Here is a 25,408-nt window from a genome sequence, read left to right as displayed (position 1 = left end):
AAAGTCAAATTATCTGCTTTAAAATTGATAAAAGTTGGTGAATCTAGTAATAAAGATGATTTACCACCTGTGGAACTACAGGAAGCAGTGATAAATGCATTTGTTGCGTTGTAGTTTCCTCGCTATAGTGAGGGGAAAAGTTTTGTGTTACACTCGGGTGCAAATGTATTTTACTTCTCGTGTGTTAAAAAACTCGCAAGTTCAGGATTCTATTCTCGAACCACTCGCTTCGCTCGTGGTTCAACTATAGAATCCTTTCACTTGCTCGTTTTTCAATTCCACACTCGGCGTTAAAATACAACTTTGCCCCCTTGTATAACAAATAACTATTATACATTATTCCACATTTCAACTTAATATATAACTTATTATTCAATTTAATGATATTTTTCATTTTAATTCGATGACAGGTCATGTAAAAAGGCTCATAATCGCGCAATTTTACTAAATTTAACATGTCATGTGCTAGTCATTATCGAGTAGAGAATTTTGTACCCGTAGAGTGGCTTAATTTGCTTAGAAACATAGTTCTATGTTTTTACAAGGTATATCCTACTATTTAAGTATGAAATATTAGAAAATAATGGACATTTAATCAGTTTACAACGTGGCAATCGAAGTCGGTGGTCACTTTTTTTGATATCGGTGGTCAAAAAATCAACCGAAACCAGGGAAATCAACTCCACTGGTATCAAATTTTATAGCTTTTTTGGAGATAACTGCAATAGCATGCATAATACAGAGGAGATGTTATAATGACGTAATAACATACATTCAAGGATTTGTTAGTACCTTACATAACGACAAATGGACCTAAACTGTGGGAGTAAATTGATCCACCGAATCTTAAAAAACATGGGACCAAACCCTGCGAACGACTGAGAAACCTTCAAAAAGTGCCCTTTAAACAGTACTGCATCTCCTCTACACTGAATGGTTAAAACATAGCTAAAACTAACTATATTTGTGCTACTACGTCCCTGATCTACTAATTTGTAAGAGTAATGTCATGTTTATAAAATTACACCGAAATCAATCACTAGCCCGGGACACATGGTAAATTTGACTTTACTCGGTAAGTTTAGCTAACATATTATTTTTATACAGAAAATATGATAGGTTAACTAATACCTTATACGTGAATATCTATAACAATTACGATCAACAACTCCATTTTGAGTTATGATTTTTTGTTTTGCAAATTCTGAGTGCGCGCGGGACACGCCCACCGACGGTCATTTTTCGCATTTAATATTTTATTACTCATATCATACAAATAATAAATAAATAATGTTAAGGTGTACCAAATAGAACAGAGGTTAAAGATTATGCCTGATTTAATTCAGATTTTTAGAACAGTCCGTTCTGACGTTTTTTGCCTCGGACACGTAAAAACGCGCCTCCTGAGAAATGCCCAAACGTTTATCGCCAGGCGGTGATACCGATGGGCCAGGACTTTTCGATAATTTCGAATTTCGATTTTAATATTAAATCGACACTCATGTTATTTAGTTCCACTGTTTCAGTGGCCGAGTATTACTGATATTTTGTGACGCTTGTGTTGGTGGTCATTTTTATGAGCACTCACACACTATACAATAGGTAATACCCAATATATACCCAATAAATAAAAAAACACACACTTTAACATACCTGAAAATATACGAAAAATAATATTAAATACATTGTTCTACACACCATGGCCCATACAAAATGTATAGAGGGAAGTAACAAGTGGGAGTATGTCAAGGACAAGGGGCCGTTCAACTATTAAGTAAGAAAATGTACAGTAAAGAAAGATAAAAGAAAAAAATTATAACAAGTATTAACCCTCTCCCTCCAAAAATAAGCAGAGCGAACCCCCTAAGGGGTTACGTAATTTCTGAACAGCCCCCAAATAATAATAATAATAACGCCTTCTCTGTTACGTCTCTTGAAAGATATATTATGTAAACTATCCCGTTTGGCCATCACCCCCCACCACTCATTTCTGATCTCCATATATTAGATTTATGCTATAATCTTATTTTTTTTAGGTTTCTAATCTGATTTATTACAAATATATACCCTCCTCGCATTCCCCTTGTCAGCAAAAAAGTAAGGAAAGCTCTAAAATCATCACCCAAACCATCCACATTCTCAAAAATAAGCAGAGAAATCACCTCCTCGCCCCCTATAGTTATAGTGCTTACGTATAATGGTTATTATTATTATTCTTTGTATGTCTTTCCCATCACGGAACAATGGTATTCCGGACCTTTGGGAGGCGTGCGCGGGGCCGAAGCCAACGCGTAGAGGCCCTTTCGACACTTTAATGAAATGTAAGGGGTACACCGAGCGGATGTTGCCCTTGCCCATATCATAGGACACACGCAGAGGCAACACCCGCCAGGGTGTAAGGACTATTTGAGAGTTAATGGAATCTAAAATGAACTGGTCTATTTTGATGAAAGTGATGGACTAGATACTGGGCTATGGATAAAAAAACCGGCCAAGAGCGTGTCGGGCCACGCTCAGTGTAGGGTTCCGTAGTTTTCTGTATTTTTCTCAAAAACTACGGAACCTATCAAGTTCAAAACAATTTTCCTAGAAAGACTTTATAAAGTTCTACTTTTGTGATTTTTTTCATATTTTTTAAACATACGGTTCAAAAGTTAGAGGGGGGGGGACGCACTTTTTTTTCCTTTAGGAGCGACTATTTCCGAAAATACTAATATTATCAAAAAATCATCTTAGTAAACCCTTATTCATTTTTAAATACCTATCCAACAATATATCACACGTTGGGGTTGGAATGAAAAAAAAATTCAGCCCCCACTTTACATGTAGGGGGAGTACCCTAATAAAACATTTTTTTCCATTTTTTATTTTTGCACTTTGTCGGCGTGATTGAAATACATATTGGTTCCAAATTTCAGCTTTCTAGTGCTAACGGTTACTGAGATTATCCGCGGACGGACGGACGGACGGACGGACGGACAGACAGACATGGCGAAACTATAAGGGTTCCTAGTTGACTACGGAACCCTAAAAACCGGACGCCTGCCTAATAAAACGGTATCCAATTTTATTTCCGGCAGACGGTGACTTGTCCCCACAAGATGGGCCCCCACAAAAAGCGACATCCAAGATGGCTCAGGGCAACACCGGTGTGAGAACTCAAGGGTGTCGAGAGGTGTACACCGCTTTCTGCCCAGTGGCTGTTAAGCCACTGTACCAACTCGCGTCTTATGCAAATTTTCACTTCCACCCCTGGGGCATGTAGCCCTAACGACTCCACTCTGGACGGCCAGCCAAGGCAAGCCAGAGGTAGAGAGTACTGTCCCACCCACCCGCCTTACGGGTAACAGAACTCACCAGGAGCACTCGGGTACGTGGGGTCGCTGTTCCCCAACAGCTCGCCACAAGCTGCCCTGCGTTGACTGATTGCACTGGTAAAACCAATGGGCGATGGGGTCGTCACATCCCTACGCCTATTATTATTATTCTTTTATTTATCTTCCTTCTTAAGTTAGGTTTTGTACAATATGAGTATAAAAGTAAAATAAAAATAACACTTACAAAACAATATAAAACATATAAACACATTATAAAAAACCTAACCTAGGGTGCCGCCAGCAGCGGGGCAGGGCCCAAGCTGCCGGTGGTTAGGGCTGCAGAGAGAGGAACCGTCGGACTATCCGCGCCGTGTCCAAGATCACCGCCTTCTGCATCTGGCCCTTGATCCATCCACCTAGCGAGAGTCTCCTAAGATGGTGGTCGAGACTCTTCGCTATGAGACCGTTCGCTGAAACGACTATCGGAACAATGATCGTTGAATCAACATCCCACATGGCGGTTATCTCGTGAGCCAAGTCTAGGTACTTACTGGACTTGTCCTTCTCGGCTTTCACGAGATTCTCATCATGGGGGATGGTGATGTCATTATTCTTATTATTATTATTATAGTGCTTACGTAATACTTGAACAGCCCCAATTAATAATAACGCCTTCTTTGTTACGTCTGTTAAATTATATATATATTATTATGTAAACTATCCCGCTTAGCCATCACCCTCCACCACTCATTTCTGATCCAGTTATACTAGATTATGCTATATAATCTTTTTTTTAGGTTAAAATTTGATTATTAGACTAACTGGCTCTCTTTTGGTCTTAAATAAAAGCTAATTAAATTTTTTACAACTTTATTTACCAAAATATATAATACCGTGATATGTTTTGCTGAAATCTTTCTCAAAATATTGGCAAAACGAAAATTTCCATAAAGAGGGGAAAAAATACCCTTTTTTGAAGCGTCATATCTCAAAAACTATTTAAGATAAGGCACTGCGAGTAGGCTCAAATGATTTTAAATTTAATGTTCTTTAACCTTTTCAAAGCAACTTATTGCCTAAAATGTCTAGTTTTAAACTGACACTACAAAAACTAAAAAAAGTCCGATTTTTTGCAGTTTTTTGCAAATTAAAAAAAAGCACACCCTTTTTTTGCTTGCAAAACATAGTTTCACATTCCTTCAAGGACCCTAAATAATATACCAAAAATGCAGCTTTACATCACACTTTGTTTTTTTAGCAGATTTTCGTGTAAGATTTGACCGGTCTATACTGCCTAGTTTAAATTTTAAATGCAACATGACATGAGGATGCAAAATGGCACAGGGCTGCGGATACGACAAGTGCGGAAGGGCAGCTGAACCCGCATGGTCCTGGCCCGCCCGCGCGACTATCAATGGAGCCCTCCCCAATGACAATTTTTTTATGCTATTTTGCAAATGTGCAGAGTGCGCACACTACCGGTTTTCATAGCTCTTTTGAGTTTCATCGTTCGATTATTCATTTTTGCACTTTAATGCATTCTGCATGCTTCAGTGTGTATGAGCGCGTACTTCTATAGGTAGGTACCTCGACAGAAATTAGGGCGATATTGGTTTTCTATTTAGGTATGAATTTGAGAGTGGAACAAATAATAAGTTTAGATTGCGACTTCGAACTCTTAAGTGGATATGTTTTTATTGCGCGCGATTGTAAAAGTGGTGCTTATAATTCAGATATGGCCAATATTTGCGAAATCACCAGCTTTTAAAAGAAAGATGTATTAGGTACATAGGTACCGTATTTTAAAATTCGAGCGATCCCAATTTAAATATTGTAATGTCATTATCATTACCACAGTGCACAATGGAAAAGGCACCATGCCATGGTGCTAAGTATTTATTATTTAATAAATATTGATGAGTATGTTAATTATGAAGACAGCAGATTTGTCTCTGATCGATAGTGTATTTTATGACGAGTATTGAACTACATTGAATAGTACCACGTACCTCATGGACCAATAAAGGCCAAGAGCTGCCAGCTTTTTGAGCTTTTTATAATATAACCTTTCGGCCGAAAAATGGCCGTCGGGCCGAACTAGCAAATATGCAGGTATTAAATGTCGATACTAACTCTTCATTATCCCATACTTTCATTCTTGAGAAAATGAGCCAAACGTATGTTTAAAACAATATGTGTCAGGTTGTTTTTATAAAATCGACTTGTTGATTCAAATATATTGCCGATTCAAATGACAAGTAGCTTGTTGTTTGAACCAAAGAGCACGTAGGCGCTATTTTAACCAAAAAACTTGTTGAACGAACATGAAAACTGGTTGTATTTTCTCTCAGTGAGTATATCCCGGTATTTCATTTATGACTTTTCTGTTATTATGTAGGTATAGATATAGATACTTACTACTTAGAGTAGCTAAGAGTATCTGGTAGTGACGTGAGCCAGCTAGCTGCTACCCTCTGAGGGCTCGGCCCCATTGGCGCGATTACCAGGCCAACAATTTTACAATATTTTACGATTTCAGTATCTTCCTAATTATACTGTACTTTCTAGGGTTGCCGGAGTTTGGGGAGTGATACGTATTACGTAGGATATCAAGAAAAAGGTCAAAGAACTGCTCAAGATTGCTTCACCGACCAGGTGCCGTAGCCGAATGGCATTTCTGCGACGCGAAACGAAAACGAAACGCCGCGAAAGGTAGTCGGGCTCTGTCGCCCCAATAAGCAAGAGCGATAGAGATAGGTAAATATCTACGACCGTTTCGTTTCGTGAGCGTTTGTGGCATTCGGCTACGTACCCAGTAATGATGATAACAGTTGCCGTAACAATGTTTAAAGTCAAGTTAACTGCACTCTAAATTCGATTGGGACATCCGGGAATTTCCTCCTCCTATTTGTTCCTAGAATTCAAAACATCGCAATACAAATTGCAGGTTGAATTTTGCTAGGAAATAACCTAGCTAGTATGATCACCTTGACACGGGCACGAGGTTGTTAACCGGTGCAGTTAGAGCACAATTGGGGCCAGCGTGCGCTTGTTCGGAGCAATTTAGGTCCCGTAGGTCAGTTCGCGAAGGTAACCTTGACTTTGCACGATGGTTGCTGATGCACCGGGGTGCGGGTCCTGTCGCCTGTTCCAACACTGTGACAATTGTCGCCCGACAGTGACACTTCACGTTCACCGTTCATTGGTCGAACAAGGAAATATTGTCGCTGAGTAACAATTAATGTTATTTATCGACCCAGAAATAGGCACAGAATTGTGAGTATCAATGTCACTGTGGTGAAATAGGACACTGATATTTAACTATAGAAAAGAAATGGCGAAGAGTGCCGTAATCTTGCATCATCAGCAATTCAGCTCGCAAAGTTCATTTAGATTTCAGAGTGAAGTATATAGTCGCAGAGTGAGGTAAGTAACCAAGTAGGTATGTAGATTTTTAAGTTTTCATTCAATTTTGAAAGGGATGTTATCACGCAGTGCCACGCCCCCGTTTATATTTACCTTATACTAAGTAATAACTATAACATTATCTTAGAATAAAGTTTGCACAGCGCCCTGGCGTCATCAGACAGCGACGACGCCAAAACGCTGATACCAAGCATGTAGATAAGAAATGAACTTACCTATTCTTTGCTAGGTTCCTCAAGTTAAATTATAAAGATAACTGTTGCTACAAGTTTTTCAGGGCCAGCAAAATTCCCACTGTAGAATTCTTGGAGCATTCGAAATCTTCTGACATAATCTGCGTTCTGGCATATTTCTGAAATAAATTACTAAAATTTAACCTTTTTTCACTTCTCATGCTCAAAAGTGCAGCTTTATGTCGTGCGTAGACGACATAAAACCGCATTTTATGCTCTAGAGCATAAAAGTAAAATTTTCTTCTAAGACTAAGGTACCTAATCGGTCTCAACAGCCGAACAGTTAAGACATACCTATTGCACAATTTTACTAAGCAATAGAATTGTGTAGATGACAAAACTTGTTATATTATTTTATTTTTGGTACAATTTATTAGAATTTCGTATTTTATGTCATTAAATTTAGTAAATCACATAAAATAGGAGTCTATTATCGTTCAAATATGCTCCGAAATATTTTACTTGGCAGAAAACCAAGCGTCTGAAACTCTAATCATATGTTGAAAATTAAAAAAAAAGTTAGTTGGCGGGAATTGGTTATGTATTATCACAGACTACTAAGAAGATACTACTTCATATTCATTCATATTATATTATGTTCTTTCGCTTTACGAAAATTTCGTGGTGTAAATTGCCGTCAAAAATATAACTTATTTTCCTCGCAATTGAAGTAAAAAGCAGAGTGTACAACAAGAGCATAAATGTCCATTTTTACCCTCGTCTGCTATTAGGGTTCCGTACCAAAAAGGTACAAAAGGAACCCTTATGGCGACGCTCTGACCGTCTGTCTGTCACATTTCCAAATATCTCGAGAACTACTTATGCTATCGACATGAAATTTGGAATAGTTATGAACATTGTTAACCTCTACAAGTTTATTTTAGTATTATTTTTTTAATTTAATAATATTAATTATAGAAAATGGCCAATATGAAAGGGGGGCAAACTGTAAATGTCAAGTTACTAGGTCAAGTGGGGTATTGTTAGAAAGAGCTCAAACTGTACATATCAAAACCATGAACCTACAATTCTATGGACGGATAACTCCGAAGAAAAACCTGTGATTCCATCATCCACATTGATAGCTTTGTCTATGACCTCATCCACTAATCTCCCGTCAGTCGGATCGGGACGCCCGTGGCGAAAACATCTCCAGAAAAATAAGAAAATATGCCTACATGCGTTGTCAAATTATGTAAAAATGACAACAATCGAAAGAAAAAAAATACGGAGCAACTTTTCATGCGTAAATTAATACTTTATCACGTTATTATGCGTAAAATCACAATATTAATTAATGTTCATAATCGTAAAGCTAGGAACATACTACGCGGATGTCCGTCGTAAAACGACCGCGACCGCGACCTATCAGTGTGCACGGAACAAAACATCCAGAGAGCCAGATTTCGATCGGACGTCCGTGCGCTCAAGGCCACGTCCGCGTCCGTCGACCGATAGTTTGCACGGTTATGTGTAATTTCATTGTCCAGATTCCCGTCCGCGGTCGATTTACGACGGACGTCCGCGTAGTATGTTCCTAGCTTAAGCTAGGAACACACTACGCTAGCTAGCTTAAGCTAGGAACACACTACGCGGACGTCCGTCGTAAATCGACCGCGGACGGGAATCTGGACAATGGAAATACACATAACCGTGCAAACTATCGGTCGACGGAAGCGGACGTGGCCTTGAGCGCACGGACGTCCGATCGAAATCTGGCTCTCTGGATGTTTTGTTCCGTGCACACTGATAGGTCGCGGTCGCGGTCGTTTTACGACGGACGTCCGCGTAGTATGTTCCTAGCTTTAACCAACAAACTGCAAAACAAGAGTGTGACCAGTATTTTTTTTAAATAGTGTTTGCACACGGCGCACTGAGTCATTATTATTTGTTAAAAACAAGATATTTCTAAGTTTCAAGTAAAATAATTAATTTTTGATAAATTAAGTGAAGAATTGATTTTCTTTTGACCTGAATTATAATTCTTTTGATTTTAAACCGTGTTTGCACATCGCAAACCGTCTGCCATTGCTGGCTTGAAAGGTCGCCACCAAGCCATAAAACAAAATTTAAAAAAAAACGTCCGCCATTGTTGGGTCACAGCCGGTCTTTATTAGACTCCCTCTCTTCTATTACTAGATTACTACTATGTGATCAAAACTATTTTTTGTAGTGAAAAAAAATATGAAGGAAAATGTAAAAAAAAATACCGTCCCCCCTTTAAAATATTACAGGAAAAATAAAGTCGTGTCTGTATCTTGTAAACTTTTTTTTTTGAAAAAAAAAACTTTTCAGGTTTTGACTTTTAATTTAATCACCTTTGCAGATATATAGGTATCGTACTTCAAATTAATACGAAATTTTATGTAAAATATTATCTTTCAAGTAAAGTAAAAATTAAATAAATGTCATAAGCAAAGTAAGCCTTTAACAGTTGGTGTGGTGAAAAAATTATTTTGGGCACGTCAACTAAGTCGACCCCCCCACAAAAAGCAAAAAGAAAATACCAGTTTTTTTTTTTAATTACGGGACGATACCAAATATGCCCTTAAACGATTTCCACTATTTTTCTAACATCCTGAAGACGATCGCTGTGAGAAAGCGACGGTACGAAATAAATTCTGACTGTAAAAGCACTTGTGACCTCAATGATACCTCTGTTACTTACGTATGAATAGGTCAAGCACTATATACCTAGGTCCTGTCCACACGAATAGGTCATAGCCCGCTTCACAGATTTAACCTCTGAGGGAAAGGTTACTACGCTGTTTGCAAACGTTTGTGATGTGTTTAATTTGATTGCAGCAGTGATAACAAATTATCTGTCATATTGGACCAAGAGCCCAGGGGCCCGTTTCTCGAAAGGTACAAGCCTTGTATTACAAGTGTGTTTCCATGACAACCCATACGATTTGACAGTTCGCGCACTTGTAATACAAGGCTTGTACCTTTCGAGAAACGGGCCCCAGGGGCCCATTTCTCGAAGCTACAAGTTACAATTTACAAGTGGTTGTCAATGTCTAATATGACAGGTTGGAAAGAGACTTCCGCTTGTAACTTTCAGTTTTGAGAAATGGACCCAGGGGCCCGTTTCTCGAAAGGTACAAGCCTTGTATTACAAGTGTGTTTCCATGACAACCCATACGATTTGACAGTTCGCGCACTTGTAAGATAAGATAAGATAAAATTTATTTCATAGAAAAATATCTAAAATTAAAAAAAAAAAATCACAATTCTCTTAAATAATGCTTAAAAACTATAAATATAGGTACAAACATGGTTTAGAAAGACATAAATAACAAAAAAGTCTTGTATGCAAAAATTTTAAGCAGGTCAACATAATAATACAAGGCTTGTACCTTTCGAGAAACGGGCCCCAGGCCATTGACATTGACAACCGCTTGTAAAATTGTACTTGTAGCTTCTAGAAATGGGCCCCTAAGCTGCCAGACCTTCCTAATTTTCTCAAGGATTAATCTTTGGGATATGTAAAGTTAGTATTAGTATCGACATTTAATGTCTGCTTATTTGCTAGTTCGGCCCTACAGCCATTTTTCGGCCAATAGGTTAAATAGTTATTTGTTTTACAAGGGGGTTGTTTAACCGCACGTGCCAATATTGATACCCGAGCAAGCGAAAGATTCCGATATTGAACCGCGAGCGTAGCGAGTGGTTCAAAAAGTGAAATCTAGAGCGTTGCGAGGGTTTCAAGGCACGTAGGTTAAACAAACTTTGCCACCGAGTGAAACACAAAATTTTTCACCACACCAACACGAACAAAATACTAACTATAAAATATCAATTATTCAATATTTATCATTCAAAATCATCATTTATAGGTAAATTCTACCAGCCAGCTTAAGACATCAAGTTAAAATTTGTATGAAATTACTTTGCACTCTTGTGGATAAAATGCAATTTTGCTATTTGTTTTCGAATAGCAAAGTAAGCCTTTACCAGTTGGTGTGGTGAAAACAATATTACAACTTTCCTTATATTGATTGATAATCATCATTGCCAAACCATTTTTTAAAATTTTGAAAAACCTCCAACTAGTGGACCGATTTCCATCTGGCTATTAAGAACACTCCCGACTATAATCAACTTTCAAGAATTCAAACAAAAAAAAAAACTAAATCTAAATCGGTTCATCCGTTCGGGAGCTAAGATGCCACAGACAGACACACACACAGACAGACAGACAGACACGTCAAACTTATAACACCCCGTCGTTTTTGCGTCGGTGGTTAAAAATAAGGTAAAAGTTATCTAGAGGGTACTTTCAAGCGTCTGGTAAACGTTGCCGCGGGCGCTCTATATTATTTTGAAATAGTAAAGTTATTATTAGTTATAGGTACCTATACTGTTTGGCAACCCGAGCAAGCGAAAGATTTCAAAATTTAATATAACTCTCATATTTGAAGAGCGTCGAATCGAGTTCTCATACATTCGTATGCGATTCGATGCGTTGGTAATGGACGCAGTTTCATAAGAAATGCTGAAGGCGAATTAATGAGACATGGCACGCCTAGTGGACGCTGGCGTCCACTAGGCGTGCCGTGTCTCGACCCTGGGGTCGCCAGGCTATATCGATACCCGAGCAAGCGAAAGATTCGAATATTGAACCGCGAGCGTAGCGATTGGTCAAAAAGTGGAATCTTGAACGTTGCGAGGGTTTCCATGTACGAAAGTTAAACAAATTTTGCTACCGAATGTAATACAAAAATTGTCACCACAGCAACATAAGGAAAAACACCAAATCTAAAACATAGAAATAAAATAGGAACAATTTATTCGTGATATATTCGAACAGCAGGCAGGCAAGCATGGTCGCGCGATAAATGATAAAACATCAGCCCCCCTTACCTACGCCCCTACTTACCGCACTATTTCACTGAATACATATTAATTAGTACACTATTTGTAAGTGCGATAGGGACGGCCTTATGTTTTATCATTTATGCTTGCCTGCCAGCACGGGAAGCATGGTCGCGCGATAGACGATAAAATAGCAGGCCGTCCCTATCGCACTATCTGTAAGTGCGATAGGAACGGCCTGATATTTTATCGTTTATGGCGCGACCATGCTTCCCGTGCAGAAATTACTTAGGGTGCGCGCCCACGGGGGCAACAGTTGCTCGGCGACTTTCGTATTTGTATGAAAAGTTGCGTCGCCTCGTGTGCGCACTTTCATACTAGGCCATCATGGTCGCGACAAAAAAGTCGCCGGCAACAGTTGCCCGTGTGCGCGCTCTCTTAGGTGTGTTTCGGTACACAGCATCATAAAAGATAGAGTACATATATTTGCCACGAAATGGTCCCGACTCAGCATGGTTTCCTTCTGATCTTCCTTCGGTCTGGCCATTGCGAGTGAATCACACTGAATCAAATCCATCAATTCATTGAACATTAGGTATATGACATAGTATCTTCTTAGTAGTTTGTGGGTATATGATTCAATAGTCGGGTAAAAATCATCACTTACCTAAAGGTAAATTCTGCCAGCCAGCTTCAGACATTATATTTTGTATGAAATTATTTTGTACTCTTGTGGATAAAATGCAACTTTCTCATCCGTTTTCGAAGGATCAAGGAGCGGCTTTATCAGGTTGGTGTGGTGAAAAGAAAATTTGTATTGTATTGTACTTGTCAACGTTCTAACAATGTCTCGAATAATCTCAAGGGTCCTAATTGTACTAACAAATTTTCATAAATTTATAATAATATAATTATGCATGAAGAGAATTCAAACTACCAAAACGGCCTGATTATTACATTGTGACATTATTTTTAACAATATCCGTTGCATTATTGGCAATTTTAACTACCAAAAATAAATTTGTTTTTCATTTGAAAGTCATCTACCTTAGTTTGGAACATACTTTTTAAGTCAGCTGACAGCCTGACCCTGACACTGACGTTGTCAGTTGTCACTCGATTTCTTGGCGTGTCCATTCGATTTTATAAATTAAAAACGAGAATAAAACATGCTCTTAGGTTCATTTTAAGTATCTAATAAATTTCGTGATTGAATATAGCAATGAAATTATATTTTATTAGTTGTTTTGTGTGATCACAATGTCATGGTCGTGCACGGTGATTCAGCTATGCAATAAATTCCACAACTTATATAATGTGATAGAGATTTCCGCATACTGGTCGAGCAGATGACGATGGCCATGTTCAAGAGTCAGTCTATTTTAGTTTCTATTATAAAGAAGAACTGGAAGCACTGTAGTCAATGCGCGAGGTTGTCGACAGAGGCTCAGGCACAAATAGCAAATGGAGAAGGCCCCTGGAGTGCGTACGAGGCCCGAGTCGCCAGTGGGTCACTAAGTAAAGATGAACACCAGGAAACCGTGGTGCGACATTTACAGCAACTCTACCAAGATGTTACCACCTTCCAAAGACCTTCACTACAAACACAAACATCCCTATTCAGCTTCTTCAGAAAGAAGGAACCAAACAAAATAATTGCACCTCAAGGCCTGTATATATACGGAAGTGTCGGTGGCGGCAAGACCATGCTCATGGATCTGTTCTATGAAACTGTGCCTGTAAGAATTGTTCCACTTTGTAACAATCAGCTCTATTATAGTGTAATCATTAATCATCATCCATCTGTCCTACATCTGGACGAGTCCAGTAAGTGCCAGATTGTGCCCTGGTTTATGTTTCCAGCTCACATGCTAAGGCAAAAGAGTAATGATAACACAATTTTACCCCTTTAAGACCCCAATAGTACATTACGATACAAGTGCGTAAAAAGGGAAGTTTGAAATGAGTGGCGATAAATTAAAACACAACCAAAGGGAGTGTTATAAATCAACACAATTTCCTTTTCGCATGTGTATCGTATGACGTTTTTCAGTACAGATGAGCCTTCAAAGTTTCGACCTGGCATATAATGAACCACTTCTCGCACTAGTGCTTAAAAAAAAGCACCATCTGTACTGAAAAGTAATATCCCTCTGAGACTATAAAAGGTTGATAAGCTAAGTAGGGTATTTTCTAGCTAAATTACCACTATTGATAGAGCAATAGATTAATTTAGATAATATTACAATAAAAATGTCTGTAGTTTCACATGAAGTTCTGGGTCCTATTGATAATGTGTCCCATTTCTGAAAGTGCCATATTTTTATTACTTATACCAGTAATCTGTACCTAAACATTTAATCAGCGCTTAGAGCCAGTTTTCTCCAGTAGCTTATTACACCACATTGACATTGATACTGGCAATGTTATTTTCAAGTTTAATTATTTAGGTTGAATTGAAACCATTGTTAATTCCAGATAGAATCCAAGCTACGCGTCCACTTCAACTCGTTCATGCTGAACGTTCACGCTCGCATCCACGAACTGAAGATCAAGTCGGGGCGCGGCGCAAGCGCGTTCCGTGACGGCTCACACTTCGACCCAATCCCGCCGCTTGCGGCTGACATCACGCAGGAATCCTGGCTGATATGCTTCGACGAGTTCCAGGTAAGTGTTACCCCCTTATTCATAACCGTATTCTAAAGTTATCAAGCCGATAAAGTTCGTTGGTCCCTTTCCGACGTATTAGTGTGATAGAAAAGGACAAACGAACTTTATCACCTTGATAACTTTAGAGTACGTTTATGAATAAGGGGGTAAGTCTTTAGAAATTGATGTAGGTACCTAAGTTACTTAAAGAGGCTAAGTTACAATTTTTCCTAAAGTTTTTCGGGGCGCAGCGCCATCGCCAGTGCGTTTTGTGACGGCTCGCACTTCGATCCAATTCCGCCGCTTGCGGCTGGAATTACTCGGAAATCCTGGCTGATATGCTTCGATGAGTTTGACGTTTTCACGAGCTAAGGCAGGTTTTATTCAGAATATTTATTTGAAGATTAGTTGCATAACGCCTCAAGTTGTAGATGTAGGTGCTGAACCGTAGTCTATTATACATTTTTCCAGGTTACCGATATAGGTGACGCCATGATACTGAAGCGTCTCTTCACTCAACTGTTCGACAACGGTTGCGTCGTCGTAGCCACGAGCAACCGTCGCCCCGACGACTTGTACAAAAACGGACTACAACGAAGCAACTTCTTGCCTTTCATCCCGGTGCTTAAGGCTCACTGCCAAGTTTTACAGCTGGATTCTGGCATCGATTATAGGCTGAGGGGCTCTGGATCGAAGTATAGCAAATATTTCTTGTAAGTAATATCATTGTTGAATGTTGACACAGTTATGTTTAAAAAATATTTAACAAATTTTATAATACCTACTTATTTAGTACCACAGAATATATAATAGTACAAGTACAGAAGGCTCACTCCTTTGATGTTCACAAAACGCCGCCATTCTAAATTCTTACCTACATTGACAAACGGACCGCACGCGTGCAGACGACATTGAATTATATTGCGCCGCGCGAAGGTCGTCGCCAGTGAATGGGCCGCGAACTCGCGGCCGCCGGCATGTACTTGTAGCGCGGCGAAAGGATCGCGGAGTGAGCCGCCCCTGTTAGTACCTAGTTTATTCAGGAATTTAATTCACAACTACCTAGTTAACAGTACACATGATGTAAAAAGTATCACTGAAAAGGTTGGTTTACGGTGGAGATCCCATTCTGATGAAAATCCATATCCATACTATTATTATAAATGGGAAAGTGTGTGTGTCTGTTTGTTTGTCCGTCTTTCACGGCAAAACAGAGCGACGAATTGTCGTGATTTTTTGAGTGGAGATAGTTGAAGGGATGGAGAGTGACATAGGCTAATTTGTGTCTCTTTCTAATGTGGCCATAATTTTGATATAATTAATTAAAATTTACATTAAAACTCGATTATCTTTTCAGAAATAGCGAACTGACCCCTGATAGTAATGCAGTAGATAATTTATTCAAATTCCTGATCTCGAAAGAAACGGACACGGTGAGGCCTAGAGTGATCAACATCATGGGACGAAACGTGAAGTTCGCCAAGTCATGTGGTGGCGTGTTGGATTCTACGTTTGAAGAGCTTTGTGACAGGGTAAGGTTTGAAGAGCTCTGTGGCAGGCTTTTATACTTACCTACTTCGTTTTTTAGAATTAAAAATAAATTTGCAAAAGGCGGCGTAATTTTAAGGCTCTTTTTATTATTGGCCATTTTTAGAAGGTTTAGTTGACGTACCTAATCGTCTACAATAATTAGAATCAGAGGTAGATAGTAGGTAACCCTACTCTTGATTAAGATGCCAAATTTCAAGCAAATCAATGATTCAGTAACAGACGATATTGTTTTTTTTTTCTTTACTAAATTTATTTACTGAACCTTTAAAAAATTTAAACGACCTATTTCATAAAACTGTCAATTTTTGAACTATTCCCCTCCAGGCAAAGTTGGCATAAAATTCAAAGTTGCAAACATTATTTTTCAGCCAATAGGAGCGAGCGACTACCTGGTGATATCGAAGACATTTCACACGGTGTTCGTGCGGCAACTGCCCCAGTTGTCGCTGGCGCGGCATCGCTCGCAGCTGCGACGGTTCATCACGCTCATCGACACGCTTTATGACAACAGAGTGAGGGTACGTATCTTTGGTGACATTTATTTCGTTTGATAATACTGGAGGGAACTACTCTTGTAATAATTCAGCCAATAGGCGCGAGTACCTGGTGATATCGAAGACGTTTCACACTTCGTGCGGCAGCTGCCCCAGTTGTCGCTGACTATTAGATATCCTAAGTATACTATGTCCATTTGTCGAACAATTAGAAGTCATATCAGCAATTCCCGTCAACTTTGTACAATGCCACGTCAGCAAATTTTAATTGATCCTATTTTGTTACCAACATTTAGTAATATAATTCGACTTTCGTAAGATGTATACAGGATAATTGTTATAATTAAGAAAATATAGATACTAGAGAACCTTAATGACGAAATAAAACTTAATAAAATCTCAATTCATCAACAAAATCTTGGTAACAAAATAGGAATTAATAAAAACAAATTTAACTTTTCCCTTAATTTTTGTACAAAGTTGACGGGAATTGCTGATATACACTTTAACTATGCAGGATAACTGCTCAACAGTAAATTATTATCTTAGGTATTTAACAATGATAGTATTGTGTTAATTTAATACCGGCGCAGTAGGTACTATCAGGGTTAACGTGAGGTGAGGAAATTGCATAAACTTACTTGCTTAGTCAAGTCATGCAAATAAAGTCCTTATTGTGATTTAGGGCCATTATTAAGTTTTACGACACTTTGTTAACTAACGAGATGTTTTATAGAAGACGCGTTTATACATACATTCTGTATTTCCCCTGTTATTATAGTATACTCATAGAAATATTGACGTCATGAAAATTTTAATGTATTAAAATTTGTTGATTTGTAGAAGTGAAATCAGGGACCGGACAACCCCTTCCGCGCTACAAGCCTTACATTGGGAATCCCTAACGTAAGGACGACCCAATCGAGAGGCTCTCCCTTTCGAACTGCAAGCCCATTCATTTGACTAGCCCTTACAAAAAACTTAGCAAAACAATAAAGCTAGCCCTGTGCATTGGCTTACCGCTATCCGATACGGCTTGCAATCCTTTAATAAGGGTTACCCTTATTTTAAGCGCTATTTATAAGGCTTTCCCTTTTGTTAAAGCGTAGTCGAGCCTTGCGTGAAAGAGACAGGATTATGAATCTAAGCTATTGTAAGAACAGGAAGGAAAATGCGCTGTTGCCACTCCGCACTTTGCGCCCCATTTTTAATTTTGCAACGAAACATGTTTTCGTTGGATAAAAGTAGAACACGGCTAGAATAGTATTTTATGCAACAGGCGTTTAAAGGAGGTCAAAAAAGACGAGTGGCGTGGGTAACAATTTGAGGCGAAGCCGAAAATTGTTATTAAGACGCCACGAGTATTTTTTGACTCAGATAAACACCGTTGCATACAATACTTTTTCTACGACCATGCACTTACTTTTGAATAGTTTTCTAGAATAACTTTCGTGAAATTCGCACTGTTTCCTATAAGTATTTTGACTTGTTCTCTGCAATGTTCCTGCACACCCTGTCGCTCGCACTCCCCCGCGCCGCCGCCCGCCCCCGGCCGGCGCCCCGCGGCCGCTATATCCCTTAACGGCTACCTAACAATGCTGTAAGAGCTATATCGTATGCGTGGGTGCGCGGGGCGCCGGCCGGGGGCGGGCATCTTTTTTGTAGGGTTTTAACGATCTATGCACGACACGGTAAATGACGAATAACAACACGGGAGTAGAATAATTATTTTTAATGAACTGGGAGACAAGGGACTGATGGCTGGTAAATGATCATCGTCGCCCATAGATCAGTATGTATGTTCGTACGTATGAATGTATGTAGGTATGTATGAATGTATGTAGGTATGTATGTATGAATATAATTATGTAAATATGTATGTATGCATGTAAATATACAGTGTTGGCCGAAAATCAATACAATTAACCATTAACATTACACATTGAAAACGTTAATTGCCAACATAAAAATAAGCAGTTTTCGTCATCCAACTCGCCTTGATGAGTTAATTGGGTGAGCAGTTCCTAAGATAGAGCTGATGCTGAACCCTGGCTTTTCCCAGGGGAACGCGGGTTTGGTTTAACATAGGCAAGCGCGGTTTTCGTCATCGGACTTGTTTTGATAAGTACTTGAGTGAGCAGTAACCAAGGTAGAGCTGATGCTGAACCCTGGCTATTCCTAAGGGGAATTCGGGTTTCGTGCAACATAGGCAAACGCTGTTTTCGTCATCGGACTTGTATTGATGAGTACTTGAGTAAGCAGTAACCAAGGTAGAGCTGATGCTGAACCCTGGCTTTTCCCAGGGGAACGCGGGTTTGGAGTAACATAGGCAAGCGCTGTTTTCGTCATCGGACTTGTTTTGATGAGTACTTGAGTGAGCAGTAACCAAGGTAGAGCTGATGCTGAACCCTGGCTATTCCTAAGGGAACTCGGGTTTCATGCAACATAGGCAAACGCTGTTTTCGTCATCGGACGTGTATTGATGAGTACTTGAGTGAGCAGTAACCAAGGTAGAGCTGATGCTGAACCCTGGCTTTTCCCAGGGGAACGCGGGTTTGGAGTAACATAGGCAAGCGCTGTTTTCGTCATCGGACTTGTCTTGATGAGTACTTGTGTGAGCAGTAACCAAGGTAGAGCTGATGCTGAACCCTGGCTATTCCTAAGGGAATTCGGGTTTCGTGCAACATAGGAAAACGCTGTTTTCTTCATCGGACTTGTATTGATGAGTACTTGAGTGAGCAGTAACCAAGGTAGAGCTGATGCTGAACCCTGGCTTTTCCCAGGGGAACGCGGGTTTGGAGTAACATAGGCAAGCGCTGTTTTCTTCCTCGGACTTGTCTTGGTGAGTACTTGTGTGAGCAGTAACCAAGGTAGAGCTGATGCTGAACCCTGGCTATGCCTAGGGGAACGCGGGTTTGGAGTAACATAGGCAAGCGCTGTTTTCGTCATCGGACTTGTCTTGTTGAGTACTTGAGTGAGCAGTAACCAAGGTAGAGCTGATGCTGAACCCTGGCTATTCCTAAGGGAACTCGGGTTTCATGCAACATAGGCAAACGCTGTTTTCGTCATCGGACTTGTCTTGATGAGTACTTGAGTGAGCAGTAACCAAGGTAGAGCTGATATTGAACTCTGGCTGTACCTTGGGGAACTTAGGTTTGGTGCAACATAGACAAACCCGGTTTTCGTTATAGGCCCTGCCTTTATGAGGACTTCGGTGCGCAGTACCCAAGCCAGCGCTGTAGCTGAACCCTGGTGGTACCTAGGGGAACTCAGGTTCGGTGCAATATAAATAAACGCTGTTTTCTGTTCATAGTATGTTTTGTGTAAAATATCTTAGACTCGTCTTTATGACTGTGGTACTTGGTTGAGTTGAGTAGTACCATAGAATCTGTCAAACTATTTCTGTTGATTGTTGTGAATTCTATGAAGATCGTTTGAAACAGAAATACTTTTCTGGTGGCAATCAAGCATACAGCCCGTCTGATAGTAAATAGTTACCGCAGTCTATGGACGCTTGGAACTCCAGTATTCTCTTTATTCCCTGTTACTATTAGTGAAATCGACTGTACTTAATTTTGATATTCAAATGGATATACATACGTATTTTTTTAGACATAAATAAAGTGTTTTATATATGGCAAATTAATAAATTTGTTATAGCTACTTGATGTTAATATTCACTTCTGGTAGGATTTTTGACAGTTAATATAATGTTTTATGCCTAACTTGACATTGCATGAAATATTTCTATATTATAATGCACCGAAACTAGAGTTGCCCTAGATACCGCCAGGGCTCAGCTACAGCGCTGTCTTGGCTATTGCGTACCCAAGTCCTCGTCAAGACAAGTCCGATAACGCAAACAGCGTTTGCCTATGTTACACCAAACCCGAATTCCCCTAGGTACAGCCAGGTTTCAGCATCAGCTCTATCTTGGGTACAGCTCACCCAAATACTCATTAAGACAAGTCCAATGACGAAAACAGCGTTTGCCTGTGTTACACTAAACCCGAGTTCCCCTAGGTGCAAACAGAGTTCAGCATCAGCTACACTTCGGGTACTGCTCACTCGAGTGCTCATCAAGACAAGTCCGATGACGAAAACAGCGTTTACCTGTGTTACACTAAACCCAAGTTCCCCTAGGTGCAGCCAGAGTTCAGCAACAGCTGGACTTTGGGTACTGCTTGCTCGAGTACTCATCAAGACATGTCCGATGACGAAAACAGCGTTTGCCTGGGTTACACTAAGCCCAAGTTCCCCTAGGTGCAGCCAGGGTTCAGCATCAGCTGGACTTTGGGTATTGCTCACTCGAGTACTCATCAAGACAAGTCCGATAACGAAAACAGCGTTTGCCTGTGTTACACTAAACCCGAGTTCCCCTAGGTGCAGCCAGGGTTCAGCATCAGCTGGACTTTGAGTACTGCTCATTCGAGTACTCATCAAGACAAGGCCGATGACGAAAACAGCGTTTGCCTGTGCTACACTAAACCCGAGTTCCCATAGGTGCAGCCAGGGTTCTGCATCAGCTGGACTTTGGGTACTGCTCACTCGAGTATTCATCAAGACAAGTCCGATGACGAAAACAGCGTTTTCCTGTGTTACACTAATCCCGAGTTCCCCTAGGTACAGCCAGGGTTCAGCATCAGCTGGACTTCGGGTACTGCTTGCTCGAGTACTCAACAAGACAAGTCCGATGACGAAAACAGCGTTTGCCTGGGTTACACTAAACCCAAGTTCCCCTAGGTGCAGCCAGGGTTCAGCATCAGCTAGACGTCGGGTACTGCTCACCCGAGTACTCATCAAGACAAGTCCGATGACGAAAACAGCGTTTGCCTGTGTTACACTAATCCCGAGTTCCCCTAGGTACAGCCAGAGTTCAGCATCAGCTGGACTTCGGGTACTGCTTGCTCGAGTACTCATCAAGACAAGTCCGATGACGAGAACAGCGTTTGCCTGTGTTACACTAAACCCGAGTTCCCCTAGATGCAGCCAGGGTTCAGCATCAGCTGGACTTCGGTACTGCTCACTCGAGTACTCATCAAGACAAGTCCGATGACGAAAACAGCGTTTGCCTGTGTTACACTAAACCCGAGTTCCCCTAGGTGCAGCCAGAGTTCAGCAACAGCTGGACTTTGGGTACTGCTTGCTCGAGTACTCATCAAGACAAGTCCGATGACGAAAACAGCGTTTGCCTGGGTTACACTAAACCCAAGTTCCCCTAGGTGCAGCCAGGGTTCAGCATCAGCTGGATTTCGGGTACTGCTCACTCGAGTACTCATCAAGACAAGTCCGATGACGAAAACAGCGTTTGCCTGTGTTACACTAAACCCGAGTTCCCCTAGGTGCAGCCAGGGTTCAGCATCAGCTGGACTTCGGGTACTGCTCACTCGAGTACTCATCAAGACAAGTCCGATGACGAAAACAGCGTTTGCCTGTGTTTCACTAAACCCGAGTTCCCCTAGGTGCAGCCAGGGTTCAGCATCAGCTGGACTTCGGGTACTGCTCACTCGAGTACTCATCAAGACAAGTCCGATGACGAAACCAGCGTTTGCCTGTGTTACACTAAACCCGAGTTCCCCTAGGTACAGCCAGGGTTCAGCATCAGCTGGACTTCGGGTACTGCTCACTCGAGTACTCATCAAGACAAGTCCGATGACGAAAACAGCGTTTGCCTGTATTACACTAAACCCGAGTTCCCCTAGGTGCAGCCAGGGTTCAGCATCAGCTAGACTTCGGGTACTCATCAAGACAAGTCCGATAAAAAAACCGGCCAAGAGCGTGTCGGGCCACGCTCAGTGTAGGGTTCCGAAGTTTTCCATATTTTTCTCAAAAACTACTGAACCTATCAAGTTCAAAACAATTTTCCTAGAAAGTCTTTACAAAGTTCTACTTTTGTGATTTTTTTCATATTTTTTAAACTTATGGTTCAAAAGTTAGAGGGGGGGGGGACGCATTTTTTTTCCTTTAGGAGCGATTATTTCCGAAAATATTAATATTATCAAAAAGCAATCTTAGTAAACCCTTTATTCATTCTTAAATAGCTATCCAACAATAATTATATCACATCATCTAGATGGCTGGCAGTCCTCAACTGTGCGTTTCTCCAGAAACTTCCTGCCCCGCACAGCTAAACTGTGGAATGAATTGTCGCCTGCGGTATTTCCGGACCGATACGACCTTCAAATCTTCAAGAAAAGAGCGTACACCCATCTTAAAGGCCGGCAACGCACCTCCAACACCTCTGGTGTTTCAGTGAAATTGATTGGATTGTTCTAATGGCAAAAAAAATAAAGCTTGCTATTTTATGATGTAATTAAGTTCTAATTCAGAATGCAATTATTTTGAAAAGCCAATAGGTACATACCAATGTATTACTCCGTACAGACAGATAAAGTCTAACCCCCTGATTCATATTATATCATAAACGTACTCTAAACTTATCAAGCCGATAAAGTTCGTTTGTCCCTTTCCGACGTATTGGTGTGATAGAAAAGGACAAACGAACTTATCGGCTTGATAACTTAAATATATAAAATTTTAAAGCATATCAAAATATCAAGTTAAGAATATGGGTCAAAATATGTATTGTTTTCGGTTACCGCGATATGTTGGGTCAAATTGTCAAGTACATTCAGTAAATTAGCGATTATTTGCTTCCAGGTGGTAATCGCGGCTGACGTGGAACCAGCGGAGCTGATCGCGCGCGAAGTGGCATCGGCGGAGGAACTGGGCGACGCTGACCGAGCGCTCATGGACGATTTGAAGATCTCCAAGGACTCGGTAAGAGCTATGCCGCTACTGTGGACAGTAGTTTTTAAGGTTCCGTACCTCGAAATGAAAAAATCCGTTTTTTCTCCGTCCGTCCGTCTGTCTGTCAAGATCCTTTTTTAACCCCGACGCAAAAACGACGGGGTGTTATAAGTTTCACGTGTCTGTCTGTCTGTGGCATCGTGGCTCCCGAACGGATGGACCGATTTAGATTTTTTTTGTTTGAAAGCTGAATTAGTCGGGAGTTTTTTAGCCATGTTTCATGATAATCGGTCCACTAAGTCGGGTTTTTTTTCATAATTTTAATTTTGTGGTTATCTTAGAGACGCGTGGAGGTATCAGGCTGCAATTTTTATCAAATACTTTGCTGTGAAAAAAACTAACTTCTAAGCCAACGCATTACGCAATCATCAGATATAGCCGCAGCCATTTGTGCCATGTATTTATTATGACTGATATTATGATATATGACAAAATATTGACAGGCGCATACGAAAGGTTAAATATTATTGTCATTACGCGTCTACTAAATTACGAGACTTAGGCCGATATTACACTAAGGGTCGGTTGCATCAAACAGTCTGTCACCGTTGAAGCGTTCGTTAAATTTTATTGTATGGGAAGTTCCATAGACGATATAGCATGACGATGATGTGTCTGTCAAATGTGGTTTATGCAACTGGCCCTAAGTATCATAGAAATATGATCATAGGCAACACGCGTCCTTTTTCTTCACGTTGAAGAAAAAGGGAGGCATACAGACCTATGATCATGTATATGATAGTGTACTAACAGCAACTCTTAGCTAACCATCGGTAGACGTTATACCCTTGTAAAAAGGATTACAAATGTACAGCTATATACTATCGGCCTTACGAGTGTAGTGGCTAATTTGGATCATATTTACTGACAGGAGGACGCAAAAGCGGCCATCTTCACTGGCGAGGAGGAACTATTCGCCGTCGACCGCTGTCTCTCGCGCCTCATGGAGATGCAGACCGACGAGTACTGGGACAAGTGGGGCTCTCACCTCGGCTAGTGGATCTCCCATCGCGGCTAGTGGGTCTGGCGGAGGAAGGCTGTTCCCACATGGTCTTTCACTAGTTATTAGTTATTTCTATCCAACATTTTGAAAACGGGTCTCATTTTATGAACATGCAGACCGACGTATACTGGAACAAGTGGGGCTCCCATCTTGGCTGGCGGAGGAAGGTTGTTCCTACATGATGTGGTTTCACTAATTAGTTTTTTTTGTAAAGCGGGTGCTAATAGTAAATAACTTACTATAACTCACGAGAGTGCTAATTAAAACACCAAGTGCTTACATTATTTATATTTGTATACAAATCTAGAACCTGCGGGACCATTATTGGCGGGTTTTTAATTGAAAAGTGTGGACTCTGATTGTAGCTCTTAATAATCGTACCTATTGGGTATGTTATACTAACCCAATATCAAAGATTTTACACACACTTTCAACAACGATAGTTCTTGGGCCAAATACATTTTAGTAATGTTTTGTGTATAGTATGATAATTGAAATGTGTATGGCCTTTATAACATATAATGCCATTCTTCTTTTACCTATTCATGTTTGTGTTGTGTCATATTTGGAAATTCAGTATTAGATGACATTCAGTGGGATACATTCGTTTTAGTACGACAAGTGTACTTATTTAGAAATAATGTATAATAGAAAATAATTTATTTTTGTTATTTTTTATTTATTTTTGTGTCATAAAAGAGTTACTTAAATGTCGACTTTCATTTTGCATGTCATAGCAGTGAACCTTTATCATAAGATATGTAATAGGTACTCCAAAGTAGCTACAAACGACCGCACGTATTTATTTACATGTTTACGTAAGTGAGAGTGAGAAAAAATAACTCTTTCTCGTTCCCTCTTACAGGATTAGTATGTGGACAATGTGTATAGCCTTGGTGCGGGCGTCTGTTAGCAGTCTAAAAGTCACCTTCATCAGAGTCTTAAAGCCAGTCCAGACGTCGACCGAATTGATAAGGAGAAAATTGGCATCAATCTCATTTACCGTGCATAATTTGATTGATTAAATGCTGCTATGCATTGTTCATCGCATGTGATGTGATTTGTTGCAAGATTTCTAGATCCCTTTTGCAGTTGTAAAGTGACAAT

The 25,408-nt window shown here is 40.2% G+C and overlaps 1 protein-coding gene across 1 annotated transcript; it reads left to right on the top strand.

Moving 5' to 3' along the window:
- Positions 1-12,914: 12,914 nt before the first annotated feature.
- On the top strand, positions 12,915-25,312 carry LOC125226013 (putative ATPase N2B). Its single transcript, XM_048129826.1, has 7 exons — positions 12,915-13,533; positions 14,273-14,461; positions 14,915-15,156; positions 15,801-15,975; positions 16,363-16,512; positions 23,149-23,268; positions 24,170-25,312. The coding sequence occupies exons 1-7, from the start codon at positions 13,144-13,146 to the stop codon at positions 24,293-24,295; spliced, it is 1,392 nt and encodes a 463-aa protein (XP_047985783.1). The 5' UTR covers positions 12,915-13,143; the 3' UTR covers positions 24,296-25,312.
- Positions 25,313-25,408: the final 96 nt, after the last annotated feature.

Source organism: Leguminivora glycinivorella, chromosome 5 (assembly GCF_023078275.1).
Source record: "Leguminivora glycinivorella isolate SPB_JAAS2020 chromosome 5, LegGlyc_1.1, whole genome shotgun sequence".
Lineage (NCBI taxonomy): Eukaryota > Metazoa > Arthropoda > Insecta > Lepidoptera > Tortricidae > Leguminivora > Leguminivora glycinivorella.
The sequence above is the reverse complement of the archived record's forward strand: the minus strand, read 5'-3'. Positions and strand labels throughout refer to the sequence as shown.

Coding starts and splice junctions, on each gene's coding strand:
- LOC125226013 (XM_048129826.1), top strand. CDS start 13,144: ATGACGATGGCCATGTTCAAGAGTCAGTCTATTTTAGTTTCTATTATA. Junction 14,462..14,914: donor TATGCTTCGACGAGTTCCAG/GTAAGTGTTACC, acceptor ACATTTTTCCAG/GTTACCGATATAGGTGACGC. Junction 15,157..15,800: donor AAGTATAGCAAATATTTCTT/GTAAGTAATATC, acceptor TTATCTTTTCAG/AAATAGCGAACTGACCCCTG.